At 46.9% G+C, this 22,855-nt stretch overlaps 1 protein-coding gene across 1 annotated transcript; it reads left to right on the top strand.

Annotated features, from left to right (window-relative positions):
* Nucleotides 1-2,047: 2,047 nt before the first annotated feature.
* Nucleotides 2,048-19,369, top strand: LRR1 (leucine rich repeat protein 1). Its single transcript, XM_040969643.1, has 4 exons — nt 2,048-2,246; nt 8,541-8,639; nt 11,893-12,614; nt 18,756-19,369. The coding sequence occupies exons 1-4, from the start codon at nt 2,058-2,060 to the stop codon at nt 18,994-18,996; spliced, it is 1,251 nt and encodes a 416-aa protein (XP_040825577.1). The 5' UTR covers nt 2,048-2,057; the 3' UTR covers nt 18,997-19,369.
* The last annotated feature ends 3,486 nt before the right edge of the window (nt 19,370-22,855 follow it).

The raw sequence follows: 22,855 nt of genomic DNA, 5'->3' as shown, positions 1-22,855 counted from the left end.
TGGGGATCCCTCCAACTGAACTGATCTCAGAACCCCAACCATGAAGAGACCATGTCAGCCTGTAGATTCTGAAGAGATTTCATTGTGCTTGGAACGGTGAGATTGGCAGCAATTCAAAACTGCTGAACTATCAAAACTGCTTGAGCAGGACCCTTGGAGCATGCCCCACACTGGGGACCCTTGGGTGGGTGGAGGGTGGGTGGGACTTCTCCCTTTGTTTCTCCCTTGACCTCAGATAGATACAGGGGGGAAAAATGATATTAATGTGGAAAAAGTGGTCTTACCCACTTCCCTGTGGCCCTTGACCCTTTGTGTCCTAATCAACTATGTAAGATTACAAAAAAAAAAAAAAGGAGTTAAAGATTGAGAAAAAAATATAATATACAGTTGACCTCATTGGTTTCATTTTCGGCAAACTGCCCTGGGCCACTCAACATGGCTTTAATTGTTCCTGATGTTAGTGCACGCTGTGTTTTTACAATAAATTCATGACCATCAGAAGATATCAACTTGACATACATGGTGTCAGGGCCTTCACAGCCACCATAGGTTTTCTCCTATCCATCCATTATGTTCTTATGAAATCCCACTTTTCTTCCACAGAAACTTGAGTAGTTTTCTCAGCAGCCCCACAGCGAGCGCAGCCCCCGCAGCCGGATCCCCTTGAACCACCACAGCCCCTGCTCAGGGCTGCCCCCACCCCTACCCCATGTATTTCCATTTTTATTACATTTACAGGTGAGCTGTTAGCAGACATCACCAGTGGCCCATCCCCTTGGAATGTTGCCCAGCCCTAAGCCTGAAGCAGGAGCTGCTCCCAGGAGAACTCCATTGCTTAGAATCAGTAAAGGAGATGCAGAAGATGTCAGAGAAACTGCCTCTGGGACAAGCAGTTTAACCAGGGCTGTTCTAGCAACGGTTAGTTGAGTGTCCATGATCAAGAAAGGGCCCTACTGGCTGGTAACATACATCCAAGATGTAGAAAAGCAGGAACCCAAGGGTTCTTCACCCACAGTGGTCTGCTGTGCTCTCCCTCTACAGGGTGGGCTGCACCCTGCTAAGTATGATGCTGCAACAGGAACTTTCCCCCTGACTCCCTCTGTAAAACAAGTTCAAAGGCCTGGTGTGGTAGCCTAGTGGCTAAAGTCCTAGCCTTGCACACCCCAGGATCCCATATGGGCACCAGTTCTAATCCCAACGGCCCTGCTTCCCATTCAGCTCCCTGCTTGTGCCCTGGGAAAGCAATAGAGGATGGTCCAAAGCCTTGGAACCCTACACCCATGCGTGAGACTCAGAAGAAGCTCCTGACTCCTGGCTTCAGATTGGCACAGCTCTGGCCATTGCGACTGCTTAGGTAGTGAACCAGTGGATGGAAGATTTTCCTCTCTGTCTCTCTTCCTCTCTATATATCTGACATTCCAATAAAAATAAATGAATCTTTAAAAAAAAATGTTGAAGCTAGCAAACTCTTATATCGTCCCCCCCTTTTTTTAAACTCTCATACTCTTTTCCTGTGACTCCGTTCAGCTTAACGCAGATCAGATTGGTGACAAAACCAGTTTGAGGGTAAATTTTATTAGTGTGAGACAGGGAAGTGGTGGCACTAGATCTCCAAAACCGATGTTGAAGCATGAGTGTCTCTCTCTCTCTTTTTTTTTTTTAAAGATTGTTGCTTTTCTAAGCTCACGGGGTCCTGAAGTGACTGGGAGTGCAAATCCTCGGAATCCGCCCCCATCAGAACGCCTGCAGCCGCCCCGCGCCGTGAGGGAAGGACCTCGCGCCCCCGGCGAGCGCCGGCTTCCACCGGTACACTCCGGCGGTCTCACCTCGCCGCCCGGCTCTCAGCGAGGACTCAGTCCGGCAGAGGAACTGAGGCCAGCACCCCGCCGTGGGCCTCGGAGGACACGCACCTGGGCGGGCCCGAGACCCCGCCTCACGCCCGGGCAGGCTCAGCCGCGGGCAGCCTGTGCGCCCGAGGACCCCGGCGGCCGCGCGCGGGAGGCGGGAAGACGGAAGTCTTCAAAATCGAGGTCCAGGCTAGTCCTGGCTCGGGCGCGATGAAGCTGCACTGCGACGTGGAGGTGGTCAGCCGGCGCTTGCCCACCTTGGGCATGAGGAACCGGGGCAAGGGCGTGCGGGCCGTGTTGAGTGTTTGTGAGCAGACGCCCAGAAGTCAGCTGCCCGGGCCGCCGCGCGCCTGTCTGCTCGTCTCCACCCTGAAGGATAAACGCGGGACCCGCTATGAGGTGGGCGGACGGGGCAGGCGGTGGCCGGGTGGGAAGGGTCCAGAGCTCGGCGGAAGGCAGCCTTTCGATCGTTACCTGCCACTCCGGGTTCGCGCTGTTGTTGTGGGGCGAGATTCGGCGTGTCTGAAACCGCTGCAAATTCTGCCTGTCACGGTTTGTAACCGAAGCATCTCGGAGACAATAGGAGTCGGTAGGCCAGGTTAGTTCAGCAGCGAAATAGCGATGCTTTCAATTATGGGTAAGTGTTCCCTCCCTGGGTTCTTAGGGTTCACAGCATTTTGGTATTTGCCGAGCAATAGTAACTGCTGGACAGGCTCTTGGGAGTTTAGAAACTAAAGAGCGCAGGATTTGTAACTTTTCCTTTCCACCGTGTTGTTTTTGTGAAAGTGACTGGGGTACTTGTGTGTCCACAACCGAGAGGGTGTTTCACCACGCCCCCTGCTATTGGACTTCTGATGGGATGAAAGGGTTTCTGGGATTATTTCCTTAATGGTGTTATGTTCCACGGTGAACATGCTTAGCGGAGGAAATGAAATGTTACTGTTCATTTATGAAGCGTTAGGTGTTTGACGTAAGTAATGGAAAGCCTAAATGTTTCCCTGTGCCTGACATCATTGATGACACTTTTGGAATTGAAAGAAAATTTGGAGGGCCTGGTGTGGTAGCCTAGTGGCTAAGGTCCTTGCATCGCACATGCTAGGATCCCATATAGGTGCTGGTTCATATCCCCGGTGCTCCATTTCCCACCCAGCTCCCTGCCTGTGGCCTGGGAAAGCAGTTGAGGATGGCCCTTGAGACCCTGTGTGAAAGATCTGTAAGAGGCTCTAGGCTCCTGGCCTTGGATCAGCTCACCTCAGGCTGTTGCGGCCATTTGGGGAGTGAACCAGCAGACAGAAGATTTCTCTGTATCTCCTCTCCGTAAATCTGCCTTTCCAATGAAAATAAATGAATCTTAAAAAAAAAATAACACTGGAAATCCCAATATATTGTGGATTAGAAACTATTAGGTGACAGAAGCAAGCTTGCAGCTCGAATTGGCTCTCCAGTTGTCTTCCCATAAACTCACTTCTTTCATACCCATTTCAGGTACTGCTGATTTTCCTCTTTATTTTTATTTATTTATTTATTTATTTTTTGAAAGGCAGATTTACAGAGAGGAAAGACGAGGTCTTCCATCTGCTGGGTCACTCCCCAAATTGCAGAACTGAGCTGATACGTAGCCAGAAGCCTCCTCCAGGACTCCCCCATGGGTACAGGGTCCCAGGGCCTTGGGACATCCTCTACTGCTTTCTCAGGCCACAAACAGGGGATTGGATAGGAAGTGGAATAGCTGGGACATAAACAGCTGGGATATTGGCACTTAGCGGTGGAAGATTAGCCTGTTGAACCACGAGGCTGTGCCCACTGCTACTTTTAAAAGCCTGCAATGCTGTTTTTCTTAAAGCTTCTACTGCAATGACACTCTGGTGGGAGTTCAGATCTCCCATGTGGGTAACAAACCCAGTTCATTTGTACCGATATTGCCGCCTCTCAGTGTCTGCATTGCAGGAGTGCTGGGTCCGTAACCACAGCGGATGTGGGCTATGGATATCTTAACTACTTGACTAAATAAATGTCTACTTCGCTAGTGTTTTTTTTTTTAAGATTTATTTATTTTTATTACAAAGTCAGATATACAGAGAGGAGCAGAGACAGAGAGGAAGATCTTCTGTCCGATGATTTACTCCCCAAGTGAGTGGTGCTGCACCAATCCGGAGCCAGGAACCAGTAACTTCTTCCAAGTCTCCCACGTGGGTGCAGGATCCCAAGGCTTTGGGCTGTGCTCGACTGCTTTCCCAGGCCACAAGCAGGGAGCTGGATGGGAAGTGCAGCTGCCGGGATTAGAACCGGTGTCCATATAGGATCCTAGCGGGTTCAAGACGAGGACTTTAGCTGCTAGGCCACACCGCTGGGCCCTACTGGTGTGTTTTTTAGATGGATTTTGTTTCTTGAAAGAGTGACAGAGATCCTCCCATTTGCTGGTTCACTTCCCAAATGGACACAATATCTGGGACTGAGCCGGGCTGAAATCAGGACCTGGAAACTCCATGCAGGTGTCTTACGTGGGTGGCAGGATTCCAAACACTTGGGCCATCGTCCACTATTTTCCAAGAACAGGACAAAGGCATGCAGTTGGAAGCCAGGAATGCAGCTCTGTCCCAGACAGCTTGACCTGCTGTACCTTAGTACCAGCTCCCACTGCAGGGTTCTTAATCAAAATTTTGTTGTGAAGCTTGAAGCTTTAGCTGCAGCACTCAGGACATATTAAGTGCCAAATAAATCTACGTGGATTTAGGTGAATTAGGTGATGCTAGGCCTGGATACTAAAGGATGAGTGTTGGTGCTGCGTGAAGGAGGTACCCAGGGATTCTTGTTAAACCCTCTGCCTTGCTGCCTCATGAATTTAGCTTCAGCTATAACTCTTGACTCCTAAATGTTTTTATTAGCTAGTCCTTTTCCTTAACTTTGAACTTGAATTTATTGCCTGTTGGAAGTCTCTTGAGTTTGTATTTATCTAAAACACATGAACAGCTGTCTTCCATCTCTGGGCACCTGTACAGCCAGTCTGACAAGATCAGACACAGAATCCCAAAACCCCAGAACACCCAATGCGGTTCTGCTGCATAGGTGGCAGGGAGATGAGGTACTTGAGCCACTGCCTACTGTTGTCCTTGGCGTGTGACACCCGGAAACTGGATGTGGAATTGCAGCCAGGACTCAAGCCGAGCCACTCTGATTCAGGATGGGAGTGTTCCAACTGGCGTTGCAACCACTGTGCCACATGCATTCCCCTGGAATTTTTTTTTTCAGAATTGTTTATTTTTATTGGAAAGGCAGATTTTGCTGAGAAGAGATACAGAAAGAAAGAGCTTCCAACCGCTGGTTCACTCCCCAAGTAGTTGCAATGGCCAGAGCTGAGCTGATCTGAAGCTTGGAGCCAAGACCTTCCTCTGAGTCTCCTGTGCGGGTGCAGGGCCCCAAGGCCACAAGCAGGGAGCTGAATGGGAAGTGGAGCTGCCGGTGCCCATATGGGATCCCGGCGCATACAGGTGAGGACCTTAACTGTTACGCTATTATACCGGGCCCCCATGTGGAATTCTGGTGCTTAAAGGTGGAGGATTGGCTTGTAGAGCCATGATACTGGCACCTAAAAAAAGTTACTTTTTTTGTTGGTTTGTTTGTTTTTGTTTTTTTTTAAAGATTTATTTTTATTATTATTTTTTTATTGGAAAGGCGGATATACAGAGAGGAGAGACAGAGAGGAAGATCTTCCATCCGATGATTCACTCCCTAAGTGAGTGCAACAGCCGATGCTATGCCGATCCGAATCCAGGATCCAGGAACTTCTTCCAGGTCTCCCACACGGGTGCAGGGTCCCAAAGCTTTGGGCCGTCCTCCACTGCTTTCCCGGGCCACAGGCAGGGAGCTGGAAAGGAAGCAGGGCTGCCGGGATTAGAACCAGCGCCCATATGGGATCCCGGGCGTGCAAGGCGAGGACCTTAACCACTTGCGCCACTGCGCCGGGCCCTGTTTTGTTTTGTTTTTAAAGATTTATTTATTTTTATAGGAAACACAGGTGTACGGAGAGGAGGACAGACAGAGAGAAAGATCCTCTGTCCGATGGCTAACTCCCCAAGTAACTTCAACAGCTGGAGCTGAGCCAATCTGAAGCCAGGAGTCAGGAGCTCCTCTGGATTTCCCACTTGGGTGCAGGGTCCCAAGGCCTTGGGCCATCCTCGACTGCTTTCCCAGGCCACAAGCAGGGAGCTGGATGGGAAGCAGGGATGCTGGGATTAGAACCGGCAGCCATATGGGATCCCAGTGCAAGGCGAGGACTTTAGCCACTAGGCCATTGTGCTGGGCCCTACTTTTTTATTTGAAAGACAAAGTTACAGAGAGAGGAGAGACAGATTTTTTTCAGCTTATTTACTCCCAAATGGCCAGGAGGGCTGATCTGGAGCCAGGAGCTTCTTTAGGTTCTTCTAACATGGGTGCTGAGGCCTAAGGAGTTGGCCATTCATCCTCCTCTGGTTTCCCTGGCACATTGGCAGCAGGTTGGTTCAGAAATGGAACAGTGGGGACTCAAAGCATTGCCTTTATGGAGTATCAGTGCCACATGCAGAAGCTTAACATGATACGCCATGCCTCCAATCCCATAACATGACTATTTTTAAAAATACTTTTTTTTTTTTAAAGATTTATTTTTATTATTTTTTTATTGGAAAGGCAGATACACAGAGAGGAGAGACAGAGAGGAAGATCTTCCGTCCGATGATTCACTCCCCAAGTGAGTGCAATGGCCGATGCTATGCCAATCCGAAGCCAGGAGCCTCTTCCGGGTCTCCCACACAGGTGCAGGGTCCCAAAGCTTTGGGCCGTCCTCGACTGCTTTCCCGGGCCACAGGCAGGGAGCGGGAAGGGAAGCGGGGCGGCCGGGATAGAACCGGCGCCCATATGGGATCCTGGGCGTGCAAGGCGAGGACCTTAACCACTTGCGCCACCGCGCCGGGCCCTAAAAATACTTTTATTTGAGAAAGATATCTCTGCCACCCACTGGCTCACTCTTCAGATGCCCACGGAATAGCTGGGATGGAATTCAGTCTGGGTCTGTCCTGTGAGTGGCAGGGACTCAACTGCTGCCATGTAGAGGACATACTGACAGGAAGTTCAAATCAGAAGATGGGCTAAGACTTGAAGCCAGAAACTCCAGTATGGGATGCAGGTGTCCCAAGTGGCTTTCTAGACACTATACCAAATGACCACACTCTGAGGAAATTTTTTTAAGGATTTATTTATTTATTTGAAAGGAAGAGTTACAGAAAGGGAGAAGCAGAGGCAGAGAGAGACATCTTCCACGTGCCTGCTCACTCTCTCTATGGCTGCGGCGACCAGCACTGAGGCAAACCAAAGCCGAAGCCGGGAGCTTCTCCTGCGTCTCTCATGTGGGTGCAGAAACCCAAGCATTTGGGTCGTTTTCCAGTGCTTGTCCATGTGCATCATTGGTAACCTGGATTCAAAGTGAAGTAACCAGGACTCAAAGTGGCACCTAAATGCGATGTTGGCACTACAGGTGGTGGCTTTACCTGATATGATGCAACACTGGACACATTTTTAAAAATAAATAAATAAATTTATTTGTTTGTTTGTTTGTGTGTTTGTTTTCCATCTTGATAGCCAGAATAACAGTTGTTCCATCTGCTGGTTTTCCCCTAAGGCTTGCAACAACCAGGATTGGGGTCCAGTGCAATGGCTCAGCAGCTAAATCCTCACCTTGCACTCACTGGGATACCATATGGGTGCCAGTTCATGTCCCAGCTGCTCCACTTCCCATCTTGTTCCCTGCTTGTGGCCTGGGAAAGCAGTCAAAGATCACCTGAAGCCTTGGAACTCTGCACCCGTGTGGGAGACCTGAAAGAAGCTTCTGGCTCCTAGATTCAAATCAATTCAGCTCTGGCTGTTACCATTTGGGGAGTGAACCGGACGATGGAAGACCTTCCTCTGTATCTTCTTCTCTTTGTAAATCTGACTTTCCAATAAAAATAAATAAATCTTTTTTAAAAAAAGAATGAAAGCCAGAATCTCATACTCGATCCAGTTCCCATGTGGGTGGGAGGGACACCAGTCACTTGAGCCATCAGCTGTGGTATCCTAGCGTGTACATTACAGAAAGCTAAAATCACAAGTAGAGCTGGGCTTCACACCCAGCTACACTGTCAGGGAATGCAGGTGTCACTAGCACATCATAATTGTTGCACCATATGACCACCTCTCAAAAAATGCTACAACACCCACAATTAAAGGGCTGAAAAACAAACCCCAGCCTGACAAAGTAATTGGCACATTTTAGGTTGTTATAAATATTGCAGGGCCTGGCATGGTAGCCTAGTGGCTAAAGTCCTCTCTGCACACACTGGGATCCCATAAGGGCACCGGTTCTGGTCCCAGCGACCCCGCTTCCCTTCCAGCTCCCTGCTTGTGGCCTGGGAAAGCAGTCGAGTACAGCCCAAGGCCTTGGGACCCTTCACCTGTGTGGGAGAACCGGAAGAAGCTGTGGGCTCCTGGCTTCAGATCAGCACAGTTCTGTCTGTTGTGGCCATTTGGGTAGTAAATCATCAGACAGAAGATCTTCCTCTCTGTCTCTCCTCCTCTAAATATATCTGACTTTTCAATTTAAAAAATATAAGTCTTTAAAAAAGATATTATTGCATAACACTATCTGGTTTAATCTCTTTTTTACCCATTGATTTTAAGCAGCTGAAGGAGAATATTGAACAATTCTTCACCAAGTTTGTGGATGAGGGGAAAGCAACTGTTCGGTTAAAAGAGCCTCCTGTGGACATCTGTTTAAGTAAGGTATGGTATTAGAAACATCAGTAATTAAGATGCTTAGCTGTGTTTTCTTTTTCTTAGATTTATGAATTATTTATTTATTTATTTATTTTGGTCCCAATGTATTGGCTCAATGGCTGTTGCAAGTGCTGTGATCCCATATGGGCGCCGGTTCCAATCCCGGAAGCCCTGCTTGTGGCCTGGGAAAGCAGTCGTGGATGGCCCAAAGCCTTGGGACCCTGCACCTGCATGGGAGACCTGGAAGAAGTTCCTGGCTCTGGATCAGCTCAGCTCCAGCTGTTGCAGCCATTTGTGGAGTGAATAATTGGACAAAAGATGTTCTCTCTGACTCTCTTTCCATAAATTCTAGTCTGTTTTTCCAGTAAAAATAAATAAATATAAATTTTTAAGATTCATTTATTTTTCTTGAAAAGGCAGATTTACATCCTCCGCTACTCCTCTCACCTCTTCCCTCTCGCCACTGCCTTGGCCCTGGGGACAGTTGCAGGGAGCTTGACTGGAAGTGGAATAACCAGCAGGCACACCAACCAGTGCTCAGGGCATGTTAGTACTGCAGGTTGTAGTGGTCCAAAGGCGGTCGATTAATTTGCTACGTCACAGTGTGTCCTCCCTCCCTGCCTGCCCCCCCATTTGATATTTTAACTATGAGGCCATTCACTCCTACAAACCACATACCATTTTTTAACAATAATTAATGATTTTAAGGCAAAGGGATAGGGAGAGAAAGCAGCCTTCCTTCCACCTTCCAATGGCTCATTTCCCGAGTGGCCACAGCATTAAGGGCTAGTCCAATCTAAAGAGCGGTACGGGGAACTCCATTCAGGTCTCCCGCATGGTGACCCAGGCCCCAACAGTTCAGACATCGTTCACTGCCTTTCCAGGCACATTATCGAGAAGTTGGATAAAAAAACCTTAGCAGTCGCAGTATGGCGTGTCATTTTCCCAAGGAGTGGTTTAACCTACTGTACTAGAATACCAGCCCCTTGTCTTGTAATTCCTTTTTTTCTGTGAATTTTTTAAAAAAAATTTATTTGGGCCCCGGTGCGATAGCCTACCAGCTGAAATCCTCACCCTGTGCACACTGGGATCCCATATGGGCGCCGGTTCTAATCCCGGCAGCTGTACTTCCCATCTAGCTCCCTACTTGTGGTTGGAAAAGCAATGGAGGATGGCCCAAAGCCTTGGGACCTAATACCTGCATGGGAGACCTGGAAGAGGCTCCTGGCTCCTGGCTTCGGGTCGGCACAAGTCCAGCCATTGCGGCTGCTTGGGGAGTGAATCATCAGACAGAAGATCTTTCTGCCTCTCCTCCTCTCTGTATATCTGCCTTTCCAATAAAAATAAAATAAATCTTAAAAAAATGTATTTGTTTTGAATGTCAGAGTTAAACATAGAAGGAAGAAGGAAGGGAATAAGAGTATCCTTCTGCTGGTTTACTCCCTAGACAAGACAAAGTCAGGAGCCAGGAGGTTCATCAGATGTTCCATTTTGGTGTCAAGGACCCAAGCACGTGGCCCATCATTTTTTTTTTTTTAAGATTTTATTTTATTGGAAATTTTGATATATAGAGGAGGAGAGACAGAGAGGAAAATATTCTGTTAGCTGATTGACTTCCCACTTGGCCGCAATGGCCGGAGCTGAGCTGATCCGAAGCCAGGAGCCTGAAGGCAGGTGCAGGGTCCCAAGGCTTTACACGGTCCTCCGTTGCTTTCCCAGGGGTCTCCGGGATTAGAACTGGCGCACTTTTGAGATCACAGCACATGCAATGTGAGAACTTTAGCCACTCTTCCACCACTCTGGGCCGCACTTGCGCCATCTTTGCTGCTTTTCCCAGGCCTTTAACAGGAAGCTGGATCAGAAATTAAGCAGCTGGGACATGAAGCAGCACCAGTATAGTATACCAGGCTTGCAGGTGGGGGCTTCACCCATCACGCCAGCCCCTGTCTTATAGTCCAGCCCAAAATTCTTCAGTGGTTTCTCTCCTGCCCTTTCCTTTCTCCTTACGTCCAGGCTTACTTACAGTCTACCATATTTCCAGTCTTTCTCTTCTCCCTAGCTCCCATTTTCCTGCAAGATCTCTTGTCCTTTACCTATACATGTTAGCTTCCCAAGTACCCTCCCAGTGTTAGCTGTTTTTCAATGAGATGCTACTTTATCGATAATTTCTCCATCTCACTCTTGCCCTGTGTGTTTTCTGGCATCATGTTTCAATAAGGATGTCACTGTGTGTGACTCACTGTGTACATGGCACCCTAGGAACAGCGCACAGCTTCCAGCATGTCCTGTTTCAAAGGTAGTGGACAGTTTGGGTCGTTTATCTTTAAGCCCAAGTCTCACATGGAACCTGTCTTATTTTATACTTTTATTGTTTGGCCTTTGAACAGTTTTATTTATCACCTATAGAAAATAGCTTTATTTAGAATATATATTCGTGACATAGTTTTTTTTTTCAAAAACCTTTTATTAATGTTATGTTTATTGAAAGGCAGATGCATAGAGAGAGGGACAGACAGAGAGAGCTTCTATTTGCTGGTTCGTTTCCCAGATAGATAGAGCAACAGTGGCTGAACCAGACTGAAGTCAGGAATCAAAAGCTTTTTCTGGGTCCCGCACATGAATGTAGGGTCCCATGTACTCGGGCCATATCCTGCTGCTTTTGCTAGGTCTTCAGGAGGGAGCTGGATTGAAAATGGGGCAATCAAGACTCAAACCAGTACTCACAGGACACCAGCCCCTCAAAAAGGTTACATTGAAATTTAGTCCAAATGCTAAAATATTTACATTTTTAAAGTATTTATTTATCTATTTTATTTTAATTGGAAAGTCAGATATATAGAGAGAGAGGAGGAGAGACAGAGAGGAAGATCTTCCATCCAATGATTCACTATCCAAGTGGCCACAACAGCCAGAGCTGTGCCAATTTGAAGCCAAGAACCAGGAGCTCTTTCGGGTCTCCCACACAGGTGCAGGGTCCCAAGATTTTGGGCCATCCTCCATTGCTTTCCCAGTCCACAAGCAGGGAGCTGGATGGGAAGCGGAGCTGCTGGGATTAGAACCAGCTGCTACAGGGGATCCTGGCGCGTTCAAAGCGAGGACTTTGGCAGGTAGGCCACTGCTCCGGGCCCTAAAATATTTACGTTTTAGATCCAACTTCAGTTAAGTGATTGTATAACCTTCATATATAATTCTAGAGTTAGCATGCGTGTATTATCTAATGTACAATATGTAATTGCACAATTTATTTTCATTTATTCAGGCCAACTCCAAGCACTTAAAGGATTTTCTTTCAACTGTGAGACTGGCTCATAGAGGCTGTGGTGTCAATGTGCAACTTTCAACACTTGCGCCAGTAAAGGCTTCTGAATTTGAAAAATTTAAAACTAAAATGATTATCACATCCAAAAAGGACTATCCTCTAAGCACGAGCTTTCCCTATTCCCTGGAGCATCTTCAGACTTCTTACTGTAACCTCGTCCGAGTTGATATGCGTATGCTTTGCCTGAAAAACCTTAGGAAATTAGACTTGAGTCATAACCATATAAAAAAGCTGCCAGCTACGATTGGAGACCTCATTCACCTTCAAGACCTTAACCTGAATGATAACCACTTGGAGTCGTTCAGCGTAGACCTGTGTCAGTCTACACTCCAGAAGTCTCTTCGAAGCTTGGATCTCAGCAAGAACAGAATCAGAGCGCTGCCTGTGCAGTTTTGCCAGCTCCGAGAGCTCATCATTTTAAAAGTGGATGATAATGAATTGATGCAGTTTCCTTTCAAGATAGGACAACTAACAAACCTTCGGTTTTTGTCAGCAGCTCGAAATAAGCTTCTGTTTCTGCCAAGTGAATTTAAAAATTTATCCCTTGAGTACTTGGATCTTTTTGGAAATACTTTTGAACAACCAAAAGTCCTTCCAGTTATAAAGCTGCAAGTGCCATTAACTTTGTTAGAATCCTCTGCACGGGCCGTACTTGGGAAGAGGTAAGGTTTTAATAGTTACAAGGTGTGGTCTTTGGTACCAACCTAGGTTTGTCACCAGGTTGTTCCTTATCATAGCTTACGTACTTCATTCAACTCTCTGTCCAAGTATCATTCCAGAAAGTTCTTTTTTTAAAAAAATTTATTTATTTTTATTGGAAAGGCAGATATACAGAGAGGAGGAGAGACAGAGAGGAAGATCTTCCATTCGATAGTTCATTCCCCAAGTGGCCAGAGCTGCACTGATCCGAAACCAGGAGCCTGGAACCTCTTCCAGGTCTCCCACGTGGGTGCAGGATCCCAAGGCTTTGGCCCGTCCTCAAGTGCTTTCCCAGGCCACAAGCAGGGAGCTGGATGGGAAGAGGAGCTGCCAGGATTAGAACCAACGCGCATATGGGATGCCAGCCTTCAAGGCGAGGACTTTAACCACTTTGCTATTGTGCCGGGCCCTCCAGAAAGTTCTTACCTGACAGTTGTAAAGTTTCATTCCCTAGCTCTTTACGTGACTTGAACTGTTTTTTTGTCATAGGATCTGTTGCTTGGCATGTACACACACGTATATATATGTGTATATTTATATTTACATTTGTATCTATGTATGTATCTGTGTATTTGAAAGAGTTAGATCTTAGCATACCCTGGGTCACTCCCCAGATAGCCTCAATGGCCAGTGCTGAGTGAGGCCAAAACTAGGAGCTTTATACAGTCCCCAACTTTGCTGAAAGGGACTCAGGCATTTGGGCCATCCTATGCTGCTTTTGTCAGGCTGTTTGCAGGGAGCTGGATTGAAAAGTAGCCAGGGCACAAAGCAGCTCCCGTATGGAAAATGTTTTGTAGGTGGCTGCCCACCATGCCAGAACATTGGCTCTGGCATTATATGTTTTGTTTACAATTCATTTATTTACTTGAAAAGCAAAGAGAGCTTCCAAACACTGGTTCACTCCTCGTATGGCTGTAACAGCTGGAACTGAGCCCAACCAGAACTAGAATCCCAGAGTTAGGAGCTTATTCCTGGTTTCCCACCTATGTGTAGGGCTCCACGTTGCTTTCCCAGGTGCATTGTCATGGATCTGGATTAAAAGTGGCGCAGCAGGGTCTCAAGCCAGCACCCATGTGGGATGGCGCTTCTGCTAACGGTAGTTGCACTTGGGATGCTGCAGAGCCTGTCTTTCATTTTGGACATTGTTGTCAGTTTTCCCCAGTGAAATGCAGAATCCACGTGAGCGTGGATTTTGTTTATTCTCCACTGTTTTTATACATTCTAACTTGTAGTATCTTCTGGTCTATGAATATATCACTGCTTAATATGTATTCAGGTTGAGGCTGGGCATTGTAGTACAACCTCATACGTGGGACAACTGCTTTGTGTATTAGAGGGCCAATTTGAGTCCTGGCTACTGAACACCTGGTCCAGCCCCCTGAGAAGCTGCACGTGATGGCTTGAACCCTGGAACCCCTGCCAGCACAAGAGACTGCTGGATTCTGGGCCCCTGGCTCTAACCTAGTCCATCTCCATCTGTGATGACCACTTGAAGAGGTAACCAGCAGATGGAAGTTGTCTTTTTTCTCTTTCGTTTTCATTACTCTACCATTCATACAGGAAAAATTGATAATTGATCTTTTAAAAAAAAATTGAATGAGGACCCGGCACTGTGGCCTAGTAGCTAAAGTCCTCGCCTTGAACTTGCCCAGGATCCCATATGGGTGCCAGTTCTAATCCCGGCAGCTCCACTTCCCATCCAGCTCCCTGCTTGTGGCCTGGGAAAGCAGTCGAGCACAGCCCAAAGCCTTGGGATCCTGCACCCACGTGGGATACCTGGAAGAAGTTCCTGGATCCTGGCTTCGGATCGGCATGGCATCGGCCGTTGTGCTCAGTTGGGGAGTGAACCATCGGACGGAAGATCTTTCTCTCTGTCTCTCCTCCTCTCTGTATATCTGACTTTCCAACAAATAAATAAATCTTTAAAAAAATAATTGAAGAATGAATGCATTTTTTCAAAGTGTAAGTCCCCTTACCCCCAGCATTAGCATTGTCTAGAAGTTTGCCAGAGATACAAGGTCTTGAGCTACACTCCAAACCTAAATCATGGGACTAGGATACAGTTGCTTTTTTTTTTTAATTGGATAGTCAGATAAATAGAGAGGAGGAGAGACAGAAAGATCGTCGGTCCAATGATTCACTCCCCAAGCAGCAGCAGTGGCTAGAGCTGAGCTGATCCAAAGCCGGGAGCCAGGAGCTTCTTCCCACACAGGCACAGGGTCCCAAGGCTTTGGGCCGTCCTCAACTGTGTTCCCAGGCCACAGGCAGGGATCTAGATGGGAAGCAGGGCTGCCGGGAGTAGAACTGGCGGCCATATGGGATCCCAGTGCATGCAAGGCAAGGACTTTAATTTTTATGCTATGGCACTGGACCCTCTTTGATTTTTTTTTTGTTGTTGTTTTTTGAACACTCACTGTAGTTGTTTTCATGACACTTTGAACTTGTTACTAATCTTATTTATGTTTCTTGCATGTAGATGTGGAAGTTAAAATGTGAATCAAAGGATAGAAATATTTCTTTTATTTTTTAATATTTATTTATCTGAAAGGCATAGTTAGAGGGAAAGACAGGGAGATCTTCCATCCATTGGCTCACTGTCCAGATGTCTGCATTTGCTAGGGCTGTGCTAGATCAGAGCCAGGAGCATGGAGCCTCTTCCCGGTGCAGAGGTTCAACCACTGGGCTGTGTTCTGCTACTTGACTAGGCATGTTAGCAAGAAACTGAATCATGAGTGGTTCAGCTTGGCCTTCTTATGGGATGCTGCTGTCTTAGGCAGTGGCTTCATATGCCACATCACAGAGCCAACCATCACAAAGCTGACCCCAGGAATATCCTGATTCAAAAAAGACATTTTTGGGGACTAGCGCAATAGCCTAGTGGCTAAAGTCCTCACCTTGAACGAGTGCCGGGATCTCATATGGGTGCCGGTTCTAATCCTGGCCAACCTGCTTCCCATCCAGCTCCCTGCTTGTGGCCTGGGAAAGCAGTCGAGGATGGCCCAAAGCTTTGGAACCCTGCACCCACATGGGAGACCAGAAGAAGCTCCTGGCTCTTGGCTTCAAATTGGCTCAGCTATGGCCATTGCGGCCGCTTGGGGAGTGAATCATCGGACGGAAGATCTTCCTCTCTGTCTCTTCTCCTCTCTATGTATCTGACTTTCCAAATAAACATGAAAAAAATCTTTAAAAAAAAAAAGACATTTTAAGCTTCTTTTTAAAAAGAGGGATATACTGTTTGAAAAACTAAACAGGGTCCTGCACAGGAACATAGCAGCCTAAAACTGTCTGTGGGACCCGGCGCGGTGGCGCAAGTGGTTAAGGTCCTCGCCTTGCACGCCCGGGATCCCATATGGGCGCCGGTTCTAATCCCAGCGGCCCCTCTTCCCATTCAGCTCCCTGCTTGTGGCCTGGGAAAGCAGTCGAGGACAGCCCAAAGCTTTGGGACCCTGCACCCGCGTGGGAGACCCAGAAGAGGCTCCTGGCTTCGGATCAGCATAGCATCGACCGTTGTGGCTCACTTGGGGAGTAAATCATCGGACGGAAGATCTTCCTCTCTGTCTCTCCTCTCTGTATATCTATCTGCCTTTCCAATAAAAAAATTAAAAAATAATAAATCTTAAAAAAAAAAAACTGTCTGTGGTGATGGCATCTAGTTCCACCTGCCCCGCTCCTGACCCTGCTCCCAGCTAGCACCTGGGAAAGCAGTGGAGGCTAGCTCACAGGTTAGGCCTCTGCAGCCAGGTGGGAGACCCAAAAAGAACTCCTGGATCCTGGAAAAGCAGCTGAAAACAGCCCAAGGCCAGGAAGAGACTCCGGGCTCCTGGCTTTCAGTCAGCTCAAGTCTGGCTATTGTGGGCACTTGGGGCATGAACCAGCAGATGGGAAATGTTTGTGTGTCCTTGCTGTAAATCCTGACTTTCCAGTTTAAATAGATGTTTTTTAGAAAATTACATGTTTTTTTTTTAAAATAAATTTATCTTCTAATTTCTTTTTCTATGAGCTTTTTTCTTTTTAAAGATTTATTTATTTTTATTGGAAAGGCAGATGTACAGAGAGGAGGAGAGACAAAGAAAAAGATCTACCATCTGATGGCTCACTCCCCAAATGGCCGCAACGGCTGGTGCTGAGCCAATCCGAAGCCAGGAGCCTCTTCTGAGTCTCCCAAGCAGGTGCAGGGTCCCAAGGCTTGACTGCTTCCCCAGGCCACAAGCAGGGAGCTGGATGAAAAGCGGGGCCGCCGGGATTAGAACTGGCGCCCATCTGGAATCCCGGTGTTGTGTGAAAGGCCAGGACTTTAACCAATATGCTGTCACACTGGGCCCAAAAAATTGCATGTTTAATGACAATGCAGGGATGTGTGTTTGGCACAGCAGTTGATATAAGGCTTCGTTCACTCATGTTCCATTGCAGTGTCAGTTTGAATCCTGCCTCTGCTCCTGGTTGGAAAGGCATGCACTGGGAAGCAGCAGGTGCGCTCAGGTACTTGTATCCATGCCATCCATGTGGAAAACCCAGAATGAGTTTAGGCCTCTGACTTTGGATTGGCCTCGACCTGACTGTTGCAGGCAATTGTGTGGTCAACAAACAATTGAGAGCCAGAGCTCCTTCTGTGCCTCTGTTCTTAAATAAAATAGAAATGACGATATGTGTAATAGCCAGTAACACTGTTTGACTCATAAAAGGGTGTCAATACTTAACTGGATATAGAAGTACATGTGATGGGCCCAGCACAGTTGCCTAGTGGTAGTCCTCACCCAGCATGCGCTGGGATCCCATTTGGGCGCTGGTTCATATTCTGGCTGCTCCACTTCCTATCCAGCTCCCTGTGACCTGAGAAAGCAGTGGAGGATGGCCCAAAGCCTTGGGACCTGTGCCCATGTGGGAGACCTGGAAGAAGTTCCTGGCTCCTGGCTTCGGATCAGCTCAGCTCTGGCCGGTTTGGCATCTTGGGGAGTGAACTAACAGATGGAAAATCTTACTGTCTCCTTCTCTCTTGAAATCTGACTTTCCAATAAAAATAAATAAATCTTAAGAAAAAAAAAATCAATGCATGTGATTTGTTTTCCTGGAATTACAAGTCAGTGTTACCATTAATGACGGAATAACTTTATTTAGATGTGTATGTATGCATTTAAACTGCAGAGTGATGGAGACAGAGAGAGAGACAGCGAGACAGGACACCAGGCTGAGAGACCCCAGGCCAAAGCTGGCATCCACGAGCTTCAGCAGGGTCTCCTGCATGGGTGGCACGGGTTCTAGTATGTGGACCACTCTGTGCTGCTTTCCCAGGTGCCTTAGCAGGGAGTTGGAGCAGAATTTGAATAACCCAGATTTGAACTGGTGCCCAGATGGGATGCCAGCATTGCAAGCCATTTTCTAATCCACCGCACCACATCACTTGCTCCCTAGGGGAACTTTTAAATAATATACTAAGAGATATATAGGACCAGCATTGTGGTTAAACTGCAGCCTGCGTTGCCAGCATCGCACGTGGATGGCAGCTCCAGTCCCGGTGCTGCATTTCCAATGCAGCTCCCTGCTGCTCTCAGGAGTGTCGCAGAAGACGGAGTGAGCGTGTGGGCTCCTGCCGCCCTGTTGGATATCTGGATGAAGCTGCTAGCTTCTGCCTGGGCCAGTCCTGGCCACTGGGGAGTGAACTAGCAGATGGAAGATCTCAGTCTATCTTTCATTCTAACCTTTCAAATAAACTAATCTTAAAAGACAAAAATACAGATGCCTAGGTTTGACCTCTGTCCAACTGGTTCAGAATTTAGAATCTCCAAAAATCAGTGGTTAATTTTTGGATATTTGAAGAGTTTATAAAGAAAAGATGACTTCCTCATTCATGTTTAGTGGAGTATGATATTAAGTGGTGGTGCTGAAAAATAACATTGAATGTATAGATTGGCTTTTAAGTTCGCAATATGCCATATACTGTTTTTAGCATATTTTCCCCATTCCTACTTGATAAAACAGTATGCTCTCATATATGTGATAATTTTTTGTCATGTGATTCAGTGTCCTAATAATTCCTGTCCTAATACTTGAAGCTACAAATTTAGTAACATATTGTAAAATGTTTTTAAACATTTTTTTTCCAACAGGATCCCATATGACTCTCATAGCATTCCTTTCCATCTTTGCGAAGATTTGGATACTGCAAAAACCTGTGTTTGTGGAAGCTTCTGTCTCCGCTCCTTCATTCAAGGGACTGCTAACATGAACCTACACTCTGTTGCTCACACTGTGGTCTTAGTAGATAACATGGGTGGAACTGAAGCACCCGTTATTTCTTACTTCTGTTCTCTAACCTGTTACGTGAATTCAACTGATACGTTAAAGTAATGAATAATGCCACAAAAACAAATTTCATTTACTTACAGATCACATGGGAATTTCTTTCTGTTTTAACACTGTCAGAGAAAAGGGAAGCTTTCTTTATATGTTTACATAATAGGAGGAAAGTATGCTAAGCTACTCTTTTAAGGCATTTGACTGAAACTTTAATTTCATTAAAACCAAATTTACTGGGCTCAGCACAATGGCCTAGTGGCTAAAATCCTCACCTTGAATGCGCTGGGATCCCATATGGACGCCAGTTAGTGTCCTGGCTGCTCACTTCCCATCCAGCTCCCCGCTTGTGTCCTGGTAAGGCAGCTGAGGATGTTCCAACACACTGGGATCCTGCATCTGCATGGGAGACCTGGAAGAAGTCCTGGCTCCCGACTTCAGATCTGTTCAGCTCTGGCCATTTGGGGAGTGATCCAGCAGATAGAAGATCTTTCTGTATTTCCTTCTCTCTGCAAATTTTAATTTCCAATAAAAAACAAATAAATCTTTTTTAAACATTTACTTTTATTATGAGGTTAAGTTTTTAACCTGTTGTACTTGTGTGAAATTCAGCCTGAAGTTTTCAGCATGAATGTGTGATTATCGCTTAAGCAAATGCTGGTCTACTCAATCACTCTGGTCATGTATGTATATATACGTGTGCGTGTGTTTTTTTTTAACCAACTTTCTTCTATTTATTAAAGGAGAGACATCTTCCATCTGCTGGTTCACTCCCTAATGACCACAACAGCCAGAATTGGGTCCACTGGTCTGGGTTCAGGGGCCCAAGGACTTGAGCCATCCTCCAATGCCCTCTTGGCCACAAGTGGGAAGGTGGATCCAAAAACAAAATCAGCACCCATATGGGATGCCAGAGCGAAAGGCAGAGGCTTAGCGTACTGCTTCATGGGCCCAGCCCTAGTCGTCTTTGATTTCTATTAAACAGTAATTTCAGAGGCCGGCACAATAAGAGAGCAGGCTAATCTTGCACCTGCAAGACTGGCTTCCCATATGGGCACTAATTCAGGTCCTGGCTGCTCCACTTCCAGTTCAGCTCCCTGCTAATGGCCTGGGAAAGTGGCAGAAATTGGCCTGCACCCACACGAGAGACCTGGAAGAAGCTCCTGGATTCAGATCAGCCCAGCTCTGGCCTTTGTGGCCATTTGCGGAGTGAACCAGCAAATGGAAGATCTCTGTATTTCCCTCTCGTTCTATAACTCTGACCTTCAAGTAAAAATAAGTCTAAAATTTGAGTTTGGGGGCCACTTTTGTGGTACCACGAGTTAAGCCACTGTTTGCTCTGCTGGCATCCTGTTTCAGAGTGCTGATTTGAATCCTGGCTACCCCTCATCTCATCCAGCTCCCTGCTATGAACACAGCCCACTTGGACCTGTCATCCATGGTCAGAGATGAGGATGGAGCTGCTGGCTCCTGTCTAGCCTTGCCCAAGCCTGCTGTTAAACCATTTTGGGAATGAACCAGTAGATGGAAGATCTCTATCTGCTTTTAAAATACATATAAATATTAGAAATTGTGTATAATAATACACCAGTGAGGACTAATACATTCTTTTTTTTTTTTTTAAAGATTTATTTTTATTATTTTTTTTCATTGGAAAGGCGGATATACAGAGAGGAGAGACAGAGAGGAAGGTCTTCCGTCCGATGATTCACTCCCCAAGTGAGCGCAACGGGCCGATACTATGCCGATCCGAAGCCAGGAGCCTCTTCCGGGTCTCCCACGCGGGTGCAGGTTCCCAAAGCTTTGGGCTGTCCTCGACTGCTTTCCCAGGCCACAGGCAGGGAGCTGGAAGGGAAGCGGGGCTGCCGGGATTAGAACCGGCGCCCATATGGGATCCCGGGCGTGCAAGGCGAGGACCTTTAACCACTTGCGCCACCGCGCCGGGCCCGGACTAATACATTCTAAGTATTAGAAGGCAGCATAGGATGGCTCAAGTCTGTGGGCCCAAAACCCATGTGAGAAATCTGGAAAAAGCACCAGGCTCCTGCCTTCGGTCAGTTCTGGCCATTTTGGGAGTGAAATAGTGGAAGATCTTTCCTCCACTTTTCTCTGTAAATTTGCCTTTCAAATAATAAGTAAAAATTTTTAAAAGAATATATTAGTTTACCTCCAAGATAAGGACCAGGGCAGTGGCATAGTGCAGCTAGCTCATCCTTCACTTACAACACCAGCATCCTATATGGGTTATGGTTCATGTCACAGCTGCTCCATTTTTTTTTTTTTTTTAAGATTTGCTTTTTGGGCTTGGCACAGTAGCCTAGAAGCTAAAGTCCTCACCTTGAATGTGCTGAGATCCTTTACGGGTGCTGATTCTAATCCCTGCAGCCCTGCTTCCCATCCAGCTCCCTGCTTGTGGCCTGGGAAAGCAGTGGAAGAATGCCCAAAGCCTTTGAACCCTGCACCTGCATGGGAGACCTGGAGAAAGTTCCTGGTTCCTGGTTTTAGATCAGCATAGCACCTGGCATGGTGGTCATTTGGGGAATAAATCATCTGATGGAAGATCTTCTCTTTTCCTCCTCTCTGTGTATCTGACTTTGCAATAATAGATCTTTTTTAAAAAAAATGTTTTTTGGGGCCCAGCGCGGCGACCTAGCAGCTAAAGTTCTTACCTTGCACATGCAGACATCCCAAATGGGTGCCAGTTCTAATCCCAGAGGCCCTGCTTCCCATCCAGCTCCCTTTTGTGGCCTGGGAAAGCAGTGGAGGACGGCCCAAGGCCTTGGGACCCTGCACCCGCGCATGGGAGACCCAGAAGCTCCTGGCCTCGGATCAGTTTAGCTGCTGGCTGTTTTGGCCTCTTGGAGAGTGAGCCAGTAGATGGAAAATCTTTCTCACTGTGTTTCCTCTCTGGAAATCTGACTTTTCAATAAGAATAAATTTTTAAAAAATGTTTTTATTGGAAAGTCAGATATACAGAGGAGAGACAGAGGGGAAGACCTTCCATCTGTCATTTCACTCCCTAAGCAGCTGCAACAGCCGGAGCTGAGCTGATCCAAAACCATTTGGCAGGAGCCTCCTCCGATCTCCTACACAGGGGCACAGGGTCCTAAGGCTTTGGGCTTTTCAACTGCTTTTCCAGGGAGCTGGACGCAAAGTGGGGCCACTGGGACTAGAACTGGCACCCACATGGGATCCTGGCCTGCACAAAGCATGGACCTTAGCTACTAGGCTACTGTACCATGCCCCACCCCCCTTTTTGAAGATTTATTTTTATTGGAAAATCAGAGGAGAGACAGAGGAAGATCTTCCTTCTGCTGATTCACTTCCCAAGTGGTCACAACAGCCAGAGCTGAGCTGATCTGAAGCCAGGAGCTTTTTCCGGACCTGGCTCCCATATGGGATCCTGGTGCATGCAAGGTGAAAACTTCAGCTACGAGGCTACATCAGGCCCCCACGTGCTCCAGTTCTAACTTCCTGCTTATGTCCTGGGAAAGCACAGAATGGTTTAGGTCTCTGCGCCCTACCTGGGAAGACCTGGAAGAAGCTCCAGGCTTCATATTGGCCCAACTCAGGCTTTTGTGGCCATGTGGGAAGCCAACCAGTGTTTGGATGCTCTATCTTTCAAATATTTATTGGCTGATAATAGCTGTGTGTTGTTGTACAGCACTAAATGTGGTTTATGTAATTCGGGAACTCCCATTTTTAAATTGCCCAGTTATATAAGGCACCTACTGACCCGACAGATCCCTAACTTGGATCTTGTTTCTACAAGGAATGCTGTAGTCTCAGCTACTCAAAGATTAATTCACTTTACACACTAGCTACTCCACAGCTCTTTTCAGTTATTCAACCAAGATCTGGATATGAAATGAAAAATTCATAAGCTTTAAATTGTATGCTGTTCTGATAACAT

This window comes from Ochotona curzoniae, unplaced genomic scaffold (assembly GCF_017591425.1).
Source record: "Ochotona curzoniae isolate NIBS_2020 unplaced genomic scaffold, NIBS_Ocur_1.0 scaffold_4701, whole genome shotgun sequence".
NCBI classification, from domain to species: Eukaryota; Metazoa; Chordata; class Mammalia; order Lagomorpha; family Ochotonidae; genus Ochotona; species Ochotona curzoniae.
Note: the sequence above shows the minus strand (reverse complement) of the source record. Positions and strands in the feature narration are given on the sequence as shown.